At 43.0% G+C, this 12,766-nt stretch overlaps 1 protein-coding gene across 3 annotated transcripts in view; it reads left to right on the top strand.

Moving 5' to 3' along the window:
* Positions 1 to 12,181, top strand: part of LOC310825303 (solute carrier family 23 member 1-like) — a 41,723-nt gene extending 29,542 nt beyond the window's left edge. For all 3 annotated transcript variants that reach the window (XM_083698673.1, XM_083698672.1, XM_083698674.1), the window contains exons 8-13: positions 102 to 258; positions 1,511 to 1,764; positions 3,228 to 3,392; positions 5,621 to 5,729; positions 7,019 to 7,114; positions 9,048 to 12,181. In XM_083698673.1, coding sequence (XP_083554799.1) covers positions 102 to 258; positions 1,511 to 1,764; positions 3,228 to 3,392; positions 5,621 to 5,729; positions 7,019 to 7,114; positions 9,048 to 9,313 — 1,047 coding nt within the window. In that variant the 3' untranslated portion in view covers positions 9,314 to 12,181. The remainder of the gene's footprint in view (positions 1 to 101; positions 259 to 1,510; positions 1,765 to 3,227; positions 3,393 to 5,620; positions 5,730 to 7,018; positions 7,115 to 9,047) is intronic.
* Positions 12,182 to 12,766: the final 585 nt, after the last annotated feature.

The following is a 12,766-nucleotide window of genomic DNA, read 5'->3' as shown; positions in this document are numbered from 1 at the left end:
TTGCAAATGTAATGGGAAATACTGTTGAACTATACAACTTCTAGTCTGTAGGAGTGAGTCCTGCCACTAACAGAGATCCATTGTCTTCTGTAACACATTAGGTGCTGTTTGGCCTCACACTTACTTGGCTTCTCTGTTTTATACTTACCATCACCAATGTGTTCCCTTCGGACCCACTTGCTTATGGCTACAAAGCTCGGACTGACAGCAAAGGGGATGTTCTTTCACAAGCTCCCTGGTTTCGGTTTCCTTACCCAGGTATTGTCATGCCGTAATGTTGCTGATTTTTTGCCTCCCCATTGGAAGTGAAAACATTAATCAACTTCTTGGTTCTCTTTATTAGTTGATTTCAGATTAATGTTAATATGGTCTTCTTCAGACAAATGGGCTTCATTGTTAACAGTACAGTGGTACCTCAGGTTACATACGCTTCAGGTTACATATGCTTCAGGTTACAGACTCTGCTAACCCAGAAATAGTACCTCAGGTTAAGAACTTTGCTTCAGGGTGAGAACAGAAATCGTGCTCCAGCAGTGCAGCGGTAGCAGGAGGCTCCATTAGCTAAAGTGGTGTTTCAGGTTAAGAACAGTTTCAGGTTAAGTACGGACCTCCGGAACGAATTAAGTACTTAACCCAAGGTACCACTGTACTGGTAACAGTCTATATATATCTGTTGATTCTGCCAATGTGTTTAAGACTATGTTTCAAACAATAATTGGGTATTTATTACAGTGTGTGGGCATAGCCAGGAGGAATCGGCTGTCCCACTCCCCCAATCAAGTTAATAAATAAATAAAAATACTTAACTAAAAGTAGAAATTGTAGAAAGATTTCACAGATTTTTCTGAGCACTTGAGGTCAAAAGAAAGTAATTTAAAACAACAGTTGTGCAGACATTTCGATCTGAATCTGCTAGACAGAGCCAGAGAGAGTATGATGACAGGTGGGTGTCTTGCCCCCGCCCCAACATAAATCCTGGCTACACCCATGTTACAGTGGCATAGCTGCCCATCCTATACAGGGATGCAACGTTTTTGGGGGGTAAAATTTTGGAGCAGCAAGATTGTCTAGGAATTGACTTGGAAGCAGGTAGAGGTGGATATGCAAGAACACAACTGACAGGACTGATCCTCGTTCCAGGCACTTCTGATTTAGGCAACAGCCACTCTTCCATAGTGAGAGATTGCACACAAATAGTCCATCCTTGGCGACAGCTTCCACTTGGGAAAATGTGAGGGACAACATGTTCAAGTTCGTACTTGAATGATTTACCATGTAATGACTGATATGTCGAGCAAGTTAAAGTAGCTTCCCATGTGGTGGTTATCGCCTGCAAAACAGTCCTAATTGTTGTCCTGTTAATAATTGTAATTGGCAAAATAACAGTTCCTTTGGCTCCAACATTCGACAACATCTCGAGAAGGTTTAGCTACTTATGCTGGTGAGCTTCACCAGCCTCAGATCCACAGTCTCAACATGGACACTTTGTTTTTGTGTTTGCGACACACAGGTCAGTGGGGAGTTCCAACCATTAGCTTGGCCGGGATTTTTGGCATCATAGCTGGAGTGATCTCCTCCATGGTGGAGTCGGTAGGAGATTACTATGCCTGTGCTCGTTTATCTGGTGCTCCTCCTCCTCCCAAGCACGCAATCAACCGTGGAATTGGAGTGGAGGGGATTGGCTGCCTTCTGGCGGGAGCCTGGGGGACAGGAAATGGCACCACTTCGTACAGTGAAAACGTGGGTGCTTTGGGGATCACTCGGGTAAGTCTGATTTCAGTATGATAAATTGAATTCCACTGCAGCAAAGTGCCAGCATTTTTGCAGAAGAGGCAGCCACACATATGCTCTGAAAACAGACACCCCCAACCTTCGGCCCTCCAGATGTTTTGGACTACAATTCCCATCATCCCTGACCCCTGGTCCTGTTAGCTAGGATTCATGGGAGTTGTAGGCCGAAACATCTGGAGGGCTGCAGGTTGGGGGTGTCTGTCTTAAAACAAACATGGATAGTATTTTCCCAACTGTTCTAACACCAGGGAACCCTTTCCACATTAGGTTTTCTGCTGAGCAACAATGAGGGCATCTGCTGTGGAAATCCTGTGCTTTGCAGAGGATTCTGGGGAATTTTCTAGAGTTCTAGAGTTTATGTGTAGGGCATTGGCCAGGCCACACACACCACTGGCACATCCGAACTGAGAGCATAGCCTGAGAATCCCCCAATACTCCCCTGGATCTGCACACTGCAGGAGGAGATCAGCAGCGGTGGGCAGGCTCAGCGCTCACATTGTGGTCTTCGTAAAAAGTGTAGCAAAGGGAAATGGAAGAAAAAGTTAATGGGGTTAGGCGCCATCTTGCTGCCCTATGCTTGAGGCACTAGCACAAGCTCTGCTAAGCTTCTAAATGAGCACGTTTGCTGGATTGCTGTGCTGAAGAGTCCTTCCAAGCAGCCTGTTGCTCTATGTAGACTTACCTCATTCAGAGGGTTAGCTTTTCTCTCTAATGAGCCACAACATTTTAGTCCTTTCCGTGGCAGTATATTATCAGGAATCAAGTTGTGCAGTAATATGATTACCTTCAGAAAGTTTATTAATGTTCTATAGCTTATAGAAAGAACAAGGGTGAGGGGAACCTCTGCCCTGCAGGTCTGTTTCCCACAAACCACGCCCACATGATGCTATGTTTAATATCTGCTATTGTCATTTAGAGCATTTAAAGGGAATATTGTTAACACCTCTTATAAGTATTTATTAATAGAACATGGAACACTATAAAAACAAAGCATCTTTAACAGGAAAATCCATGAAACAACCAGAAAGCCTGTACTTCCATTGGTATAAAAAACACCTGGCTTGGCTATTGAGTCTTACTGTAATCTTATCTTATAATATGGCTATTATTATTAGTTATTACATTTATTAGAACATTTACTCAGTAAAAAGTCTTAAAGCGGCTTGACATGGTAAAATACAACATGTAAAAGCCATTTAAGACCCGGAAAAAATAAAACAGTGAACAATACTTAACAGTATTTTTATTCAGCAACATATTAATAAGGACAAGGTCCTACCTTCCACCCTAAAAGATGAGCACCGCTGTATGAGGCAGCATGAGCTAATTAACCAAAGCCCTACTGTCAGAACTGACAGAGCTCTGAAACATACCCATATCATTTTCTTTGTCCTTTTGTGGGGGCTTTTAATTTTCTTCTGTTCTTCTCAACACAGGTTGGGAGCAGAATGGTCATTGTGGCTGGGGGCTGCGTTATGCTTTTGACTGGCATGTTTGGCAAGGTTGGAGCTATATTTGCCAGCATTCCAACTCCCATCATTGGAGGAATGTTTTTTGTGATGTTTGGCATCATCACGGCTGTGGGAGTTTCCAATTTACAGGTGAGAGTTTTGCTTCAAAAATCAATTTAATTCTGCATAGGTGAGGAGGAGCCATTTGTGCACAGTTTCAGTTTCTCTGGATATCCTCAGAACTCAAATGCCAACCTGACATCCACAGCAAACATTTTAAAGCACATGGATCACCCCCCCCACCTACAAATCCTGGGAACTGTAGTTTGTTAAGGCTGCTTAGGACTGTAGCTCTGTGAGGGGGAAACTACAGTTCCCACAATTCTTTGTGGGGTACGTGCTTTAAATGTATGGTGTGGGTGAGTTATTGTATCCTGCCTCTTAGCCTAAATATAGTCCATCAAGGCATCTTACATTTAAGAAAAGCATAATCTGTGACAGCTAAGAAATAATTGAATAGCACAAATTTCATATTAAATGTGTTTCAGGTAAGAAAGTTATCAAGGACCATTGCAGATGGGTAACAAGATGTAATAAGTAGTTCTTCCTATTTTGCATGGTTGGTGTGTCTACAGCTGAGATGATAGGCAAGGATTACAAATTGTTAAGACTGCTAGTTGCACTGATGAGATAGTTACAATTTATGAAAGACAATGAATTGGGTTATTGAAGGGATGGGAATTCACAAAATTTCAATTTTCGGTGAGATATATGCCAAGGATGGTTTTTCACTGTAAGTAGAGAATCATAGAATCATAGAGTTGGAAGAGACCACAAGGGCCATCGAGTCCAACCCCCTGCCAAGCAGGAAACACCATCAGAGCACTCCTGACATATGGTTGTCAAACCTCTGCTTAAAGACCTCCAAAGAAGGAGACTCCACCACCACTCCTTGGCAGCAAATTCCACTGTCGAACAGCTCTTACTGTCAGGAAGTTCTTCCTAATGTTTAGGTGGAATCTTCTTTCTTGTAAGCATTTCAGAAAGTTGAAGGAACCTGGTAACATGACCTTAAGATGAAGATGATTTGAGATCATTAACAAATCCAAAAGTGTCAATGAACTATGAGTTAACTTCTTTTAAAAAGTACAGGTGTGTTCAAACTACAATATTTAATAGAAATAAAACAAAACTATTAAGTTTAAACATTAACGCTGCTTTTAAAAAATGGGATAAATCAGCAGGTTGAAATGTGTCCTAAAACCAAGGTGACATCTTTCTAACAGAATAGATTGCCTTTATCGACATCATTATCTGATAGAAAAGATTACAAGAGATTTTCCGAGCTGATAAAAGGTGAAGATTTTGTTGTTAGATAAAATTGCAATCATAAAAAAGCGTTATCAAAGGCTTTATCTTTGTTTGAAAATTATTCATTTTCTTTTTCATCAAGGATACTTACATATCTTATATGGAAAAGTAAACACCCTAGTGTGGCATTAATTGCTTTATAGAAACCCAAAGAGAGCAGCTTGACTGCTTGCCCAAACTTGTCTATTATCAGATTAAAATAAGTCTAGAACAAATGAAAGCATTCTTCTTAGAACAGCACTGAAGCAATATCCAACTACTTCACTTATCATTGTCTTGGGTACCATAAAAGCATAAGTGTACCATATTTCAGTTCTTTCATACCATCAGCTTTCGAGTTGTGGAATATATTCAAGACTATATTGCCCTGAAATATTTATTATTACTATGTTATACAAATAGGCATGCACAGGGTGTGCTGGACACATCCTAATGTTTTTTTTAAAAAAACCTGAGGGTTCTGGTGAGGAGGAGAGAGTACAGAGTAGCAACCCAGCTCCCATGTATGTCGTGCCACTTCCAGAGACAGATGTAAGCAGAAACAGAAGCTGCAGATCTATTCCAGCCATTTTCTTCTGCCTGTGTCTGTCACTGTCTCATGGCTCTTTTTCTGTCTGAGCTCAGAGTCTGCAACACCTGCTCAGGGACACTGATGAAAACTTTCAAGGGCACCATGGTGCCTGTGGGCACCCGGTTGGCAATTCCTGCCCTACTGTAACTCAGCGAGTAGCTAAGCCTAAGCATGTGCAACTGAAACCACCACATATTGCTTACCCGTTTTCCCTGGGCTCTCCTTATTCTGTTTTCCTTGTGTTGAATTTTAGAGTATAAGCCCTTTGGTGCATGGACTTGCCCTCTTATACTCAGTAAAGCACTATGCACACAGATGGAATAATAAAGAATCAACAATGCTGCATTGTCTACATGCCAAAAATAGCTGGTGAAATTAATGGATATTGTGGTATCCATTTGTTTTCCCTCTAAAGAATAATCTCCTCTTTATTCAGTATACAGATATGAACTCTTCAAGAAACCTTTTCATTTTTGGATTTTCTATATTTGCGGGTCTGACGGTTCCATTCTGGGTGCAGAAAAATTCAGAATTGGTGGAAACAGGTGAATGTTGTTTTATTATATATATTTTTGCCTCATGTCAACAGAAAATGAATTAGAAATGTAACCCACAAAAATTGGGATGTGGTTCCCATAATTAACTTCTGCCCACACTGTGGTTTCAGTTACATTGCTTCTGCCAACCCAGGAGTTCGAAAGCACACCAGTGCAAGTAGATAAATAGGTACTGCTGTGGCGGGAAGGTAAACGGCATTTCCATATGCTCTGGTTTCTGTCACGGTGTTCTGATGCACCAAAAGCTGTTCAGCCATCCTGGCCACATGACCTGGAAAGCTGTCTGTGGTCAAACACCAGCTCCCTCAGCCTGAAGCAAGATGAGTGACGCACCCCATATTTGCCTTAACTGTCCAGGGGTCCCTTACCTTACCTTACCTTAGATTTCATGTATTTGAATGACTGGAGTTTGACAGATACAGTGCTCATGCTAAGAAGCTGCCGTAGGTGGTTTCTCATCTGCTGCAAGTGGTTTCAGCCTTAAGATGCCAGATGATAACTGTTCCAGTCACATGTTTGTAGCTGTCATACTCCAAAATCACTTAACAGCATTATCAAAGCTGACTATGCCAGCCACCTTTTTTGGGTGGAGACATGCAGGCAAATCCATGTTTGTGCAGCCAGTTAACGTGTATGGAATCTGTAGATTGGGTCAAATGGGTTAAAATATGAAGACTGTTGTTTTAGCTTATTTTAATTTAATTTATACATTCCTTTCCCACAGTGTACCATGCCCAAAGCAACTTACAATAGATATCAGAACAATAGATATCAGGTATCTAATAGATATCAGGTATCTAAAAGAAGAGGGACGTGGGTGGCTCGGTGGGTTAAACCACTGTGCCGCTTGGGCTTGCCGATTGAAAGGTTGCGGTTCGAATCCCCGTGATGGGGTGAGCTCCCATTGTTTAGTCCCAGCTCCTGCCAACCTAACAGTTCGAAAGCATGTCAAAGTGGTACCGCTCTGGCGGGAAGGTAAACGGCATTTCCGTGTGCTGCTCTGGTTTCACCAGAAGCAGCTTAGTCATGGCCAATAAAGCGAGATGAGCGCCGCAACCCCAGAGTTGGCCATGACTGGACCTAATGGTCAGGGGTCCCTTTACCTTTATGCTTGAGTTGCAGAGTTGAGAATGTGGATTGAGTGCAGGGTGATGTTTGCAATTATGTGATAGCTTCCCTGCACTTTTAAAAAAAGACTTCCATTATGAGCTGTAGGGACTTGTTGGGGTTTCTCATTTGTTTGGCTTGTTTGTTTGACAAGTGGATTTTGTTTCTAGGAATTCAACAACTGGACCAAGTAATCAATGTGCTGCTCACCACAGGCATGTTTGTTGGGGGATTCCTGGGCTTTATCCTCGATAACACTATTCCAGGTAGGAATTACAATAATATCCCAGCTTCCTTGACTATATTCTAGTGTTCGTTGCTAATGCGCATTTCACAGGTATGGCTGCCTTTGGTTGCCAGAGTTTTGGGGCCCCACGTCATTTTCAGAATAAATCTGAGATCCAGTCCTGATGGCCTTAAAAACACAGAGATCTTTAGCTTTCTAGCCACTGCCTCTGAATCAGCAACACTGGAGCTCTTAAAACATTAGCTTAACAGAGGAGGACCTGTTTTTCCATGAGAGGCTCTGGCGTGGCTAGGTCATGTTTAAACCACATGCAGGCATAGGCCCTGACCACTGAGTCAACAACACATTGGGAGCAGAGTGCTAATTCCTTGGGGGAAACTAATCATGCAGTTGGCTTCCCAATGCTTGGTTGGGTCATTTAAAAGTTACCCTACAAGAGGGCAGCTCTCAACACAGCTGGAGTAAAATTTAAAGGAGTCAACTCCAGGTTTGAGGGGGGGGGGACTTTTGTGTGGTCATGGGGCGTCCATCGTTAGGGCAGTCAATCCCTGTCCTCTGGCCCCTGGATGAACAATATTCCGCAGATTTCAAGCTTTCATATATATTTTTAAGAGTAAGTTTCTAAGATTTCAAGCTTTCATATATATTTTTAAGAGTAAGTTTCTGACATTTGTAGAACATGAGAGAGGAGGCAAAATGGGAAGGTATTTTTGTGACCAACTAACCTGCTTTCAGGACGCGGGTGGCGCTGTGTGTAAAACCTCAGTGCCTAGGACTTGCTGATCATATGGTCGGCGGTTCGAATCCCCGCGGCGGGGTGAGCTCCCATCTTTCGGTCCCAGCTCCTGCCCACCTAGCAGTTCGAAAGCACCCCTAAGTACAAGTGCAAGTAGATAAATAGGTACTGCTTTATAGCGGGAACGGCGTTTCCGTGTGCTGCGCTGGTGTTGGCTCGCCAAGTAGCTTCGTCACGCTTGCCACGTGATCCGGAAGTGTCTTCAGACAGCGCTGGCTCCTGGCCTCTTAAGTGAGATGAGCGCACAACCCTAGAGTCAGACACGACTGGCCCGTACAGGCAGGGGTACCTTTACCTTTTAACCTGCTTTCAGCGTCTTATTTGGCCACTGCCACCCCACCCAGATAACTTTCTGTAGTGGATCATGAATGTCAACAGTATCCTAGGGTGGGGAGGGTGTATCCTGAGGGTTGGGAGTATCCTAGAGCAATGCTATGACAGGGCATTGTGGGAAATTAAAATGGCAGCTATACTCAGCCACCTGGTGCCTCTCAGATCACTAGTCTGGGGAGAAAATGTTACAGGGGGCCCATGGTGGGAAACATTGGCAGGCCTTGCCAGGCTTTTGCAGCTGTGTAGCTGCACCTGTGTCAGGTGCTGTGCTGTCCCTGAAAGCACTCTGCTGATGCAGTACAATTGTCCTCAGCGTTTTGATTTGAGGAGGCCGAGGGTGTGGCCGCTACAAAGATTGGGATCAGGGAGGTTTCTTTTTAGAGCAAGCCTTGTGGGTTCTGAGGACAAAACTGCACCCAAGTTTTGCTTTTTGTAGCAGAAAGTCACAGTCAAAACCACTTTACAGGTTTATAGTGGCAATTAGCATGACAGAGCTGTGTTCATAACGTATTCAGTGTACTTGTCATTACACCGTGCATTGCATTTTGCCCATATACAAAAAGAGTCTGAGAGTTACATTCCTGACGCTTTTCATATTTTTGTTATAACTGGGAAGTTGTCTTGCAAGAACTGATGCTTATTGTGAATGGCTTCTATTTTTTTCTTATACTCTAAAATGACTGTCATGTTTGTGTTTATGTGAGATTCATACTTTTTGTGGCACGAGAGGCTGATGCTTACCGATGACACGAAATCGCTTTGTTATTCTATAGGATGCCTTTTTCTACTAGTCTCTGCTAACTATTCTGTTTTCCTTTGGTAGGGAGCTTGGAAGAGCGGGGACTCCTGGCATGGAAAGAGGGTTATAAGGAGGAATCTGATGATAGTGTGAACACCTCGGACGTCTATGATCTACCCTTCGGAATAGGTTCTAAGTTCTGTGCTGCTGACTGGTTTCAGTACCTCCCAATGTGCCCAAAGCGGCCAGCCAGAAACAATGCAAAGGAGCGCAATAATTATGCACAGGAGAATAAAAGCAAATTTAATTCAGAAAAAGACACAGAAATAAACATTGACACGAGAATATAAGACTGCATCAGTAAACAAACTTAACTTGCTAAGCCACTGAAGCAACATCTTCCTTTTTCTGGTTTCTTATCAACGAGATTGTGGCTGTAGCAAGAGACTAAGTTCTGGCAAACGACTCCATAATTTGCCATCAATGCAAATTGGCCATGTTTGCCAATTTCTCTGCTGCGAGAATACAGTGCCAGTTTGAGGGACAGCCTGGCTAGGGAGCCCAGCAGCACCCAAGACAAGAATTTGTTCTCCTTTCTACTGTGGGAAACTCTTTTCCTGAAAATTGAATCCGTGGTTCTTGAGTTTCTGAGTAACTAGACAAGCTAGTTCCAAGGAGAAAAGCTGCTGTCCTAGGCCTCCTTAAATCCAGCCTCAGCTTTTGTCTCTGATCATGTGCAGTTGGCCAGACTGCTTAATGTGTGTGTCACAATACTTTGTTGCTCCCACACCTTTTCGTCTTCAGCTTTGTTGAGTCCATAAGTATGGGGAACCTGTGGGCCGTCAAATGTTGCTGGACTCCATTAGCCTTTGCTCAACATGGCCAGTGGTCAGTAACATCGGGAGCTGTAGCTCAACAACACCTGTGTTGTTTGCTACAACAGGCTCCTGAGTTAAACTGGGGCTTCCAAAGTCTATAAAATAGTTCTAAGCTGCTTTTAGGCTTTCATGGAAGTCAGTGACTTCCATGTGAGAAGCCACACAGAACAAGATATGCTTGATCTTGATTATATTCATAAAATGTTGTACTTTGTATTTTAAATCTATCCTAAAGGAAGGATTCAATAAACTTTCCTCAGGGATGGACTCTTGTTCATCTTCCTGTGTGTATATAACAAGAGACCTCTTAGGTTTACTGTTGGCATTATCCCAAAGGGCCTTCTGTCTAAGATAAACAAAGCTTTAATTGTGGTAGACTAAGACTAGGGCATTCACATTCACCTTTTTTGAAAAAAAAACTTTTGGAAAGCCAAGTTTCATTCTGGTGACTGCTGGGATGACTCTCCTATACAGTGCTGATGCACAAACAAAACTGTGTGCCTCTGCCAAATTCTTAGGGCCGTTCTCTATTTCTGTTTTTGTAGAAATTCTCCTTGCTCAAAATATGCCCCAAATACATATTGGGTATTTTTAGGCCAGACAGGATGAATTTCCTTTACACTTGTGTGTTGTTTCTTTCCATTTCTGCCTATCTGTTCATACTACAGAGCTCTTTTGCCGTTGCCTCCTATCTGTGCACAGCTCTCCGTTTCCACTTTGCTGATCCTTCCTCAATTTCTCCCCATGTCCTGGCTTTCACAATCCCACCTACACTCACTTGCTATTTACCTGAAAACACTTGTGCATTTTACTGAGCAAGAGCTGTACACAAATTATCCTACTACACCTGAGCCGCAGACAAAAGTATTTTAATTGCTCTTTTGACAAGAGTTTGTTTGTGTTAGTCACAAGGCTGCACTGTGCGTGCCCCATTCTTCTCCCACTGTGTGGTGGTGTCTGATAAGCGATAACATCAGCATGGGCTGTGACTGAGTATGTTTCCTGCCTACCTTTCTATCCTTTGCTCTTACTTGGGTGTTTTTATGTGGTTTCTCAATATCAGCCACTTAAGATGCCCTACACAAGGTCTTGCATAAGATTGTATTTGTAATGATATACACTTGCTCCACGTGTTCAGTTGTCCTGACTCTGCCATGGGATTTTGCTTACATATGCTTAGTTCAGGTGTGGCTGAATTTGTGGCCCTTCAATGGTTATTGAACCACGATGCCTATAAACCATTGGCTGATGGGAAACTGCAGGTGTGGATTTTCTGGTCTGCTCCAGGAACAGCAGATGCAATCTGTCAGCTCAGCTGGAGGATGGAAGAAATGATTCCGTTCTACCACATGCAGAACAGATACATGAAGTCCCTACTGCTTACAAGGCTAGCTGTTGCATGTGTGCACTTTTGAATGAGGGCCACCAGTCACATGTGGATCAGAAGCTCCCATTCTACACAGTAAGCCAGTTGTTTACATGCAGGTATTTTTAAATTACTGTACCTCTTAAAAGTTCAAAATGTGCTGCTGGGTTGATTTTATTTTTTAATAGAGGTATTTGCAAAACACCTTGGGTGGCACATAAAAGCATCTTGGGTACAGCACTCATCCTCTCTCGCACACAAGACAAATCCCTGGCTCCCAAGTGGCTCCTCCTTTCTTTTAAGAGGTTGGTTTCTGTCAAAGCTGCCTCCGTCGACAGCCCTCTGCACCAAAGACCAGGCCATTTTCAAGGGTCTATCAATCCTAAGGAGCAGATCTTGGGGGGGGGGGCAGATGCAGGAAAGTATGGGGGGTGCAGGAGGGCAGCTGCCCCCGTAATTAAAATCAATATAAATCAGAGGTTCTGCCCCTTCAACAAAAGCCTTCCTCCCCCACAAATATTCTGGCTATGCCTATGCAGGAAAGCCTTGTTCTGTGAACATGAACTCTGTTCTATTCTTGGGAAGCTAGGACTCAAGCCATCATCTCTCCTAAGATGGCATCTGCTGTGCACATTACCTAAATTTAGAAGACAAGCATTTCCCCCCCAAAGTGATTATTTTATCCTCATGCTAGTTGTGCAGATTTAACCAACCGTGTAATTAAGAGATTAAAACATAGTTGGGTGACACTTTTTACCACTTCAAACCACTTTTTGTATACAGCACTGTGGGTGAAGTGTTAACCCTGTATTAACAAGCTCTACCCCACCCAATTTGTGTGCTTTTAATTTCACCTTCTCAATGTGCCATTAAAATGGATTATCCTATATTGTGGATTTGACAATCTTGTATGAAAAAAATGCTCTGTACACAAGCAAACTCTGTACTGAAAAATAAATAAATCATGATTATTATTTTTTGTTAAAGTGTTTTTACTTGGCAGAAAACCACCCCATATTTTGCTGTCTTCCTAATGGAGAAGATCCAGCATTCCCCAGACTAGTGCCCTTTGGATGTCACTGAACTACCACCATCCCTGACATTTGCAGATATTGATAGCAGCTGGTTTTCAAATATTCCATCTGCTGAAATCAGGCAGCATATTCGCTGCAGTGTGCATACATGTGTAGGAAATTTGCTGCCTCCTTGAGGCTGTGTTCACACTCCTGTTTACTGCATATGTATCCTGTACTCGGCTGTAAGATGCTGCAGTTTAATGCGTCACCTATTTTGTCTATACTCAACGTGTGGACACCTTTGGGTAGACATCCCCAGCCGTCAACACCCCTGCTGTGTGCACTAGCACAAATAAACTGAAGTCGCATTGATGTGAGAGCTAAGAGCACTCTGCCCTCCTGTGGTTTCCAGCAACTAGTATTACTGCCTCTGTGGGGGCACAGCCATGATGGCTAGTAGTAGTAGAAGAAGGGTTTGGATTTGATACCCCACTTTATCACTACCCGAAGGAGTCTCAAAGCGGCTAACATTCTCCTTTCCCT

This window comes from Podarcis gaigeae (genome assembly GCF_964106915.1).
Source record: "Podarcis gaigeae genome assembly, chromosome: 10".
NCBI classification, from domain to species: Eukaryota; Metazoa; Chordata; class Lepidosauria; order Squamata; family Lacertidae; genus Podarcis; species Podarcis gaigeae.
Note: the sequence above shows the minus strand (reverse complement) of the source record. Positions and strands in the feature narration are given on the sequence as shown.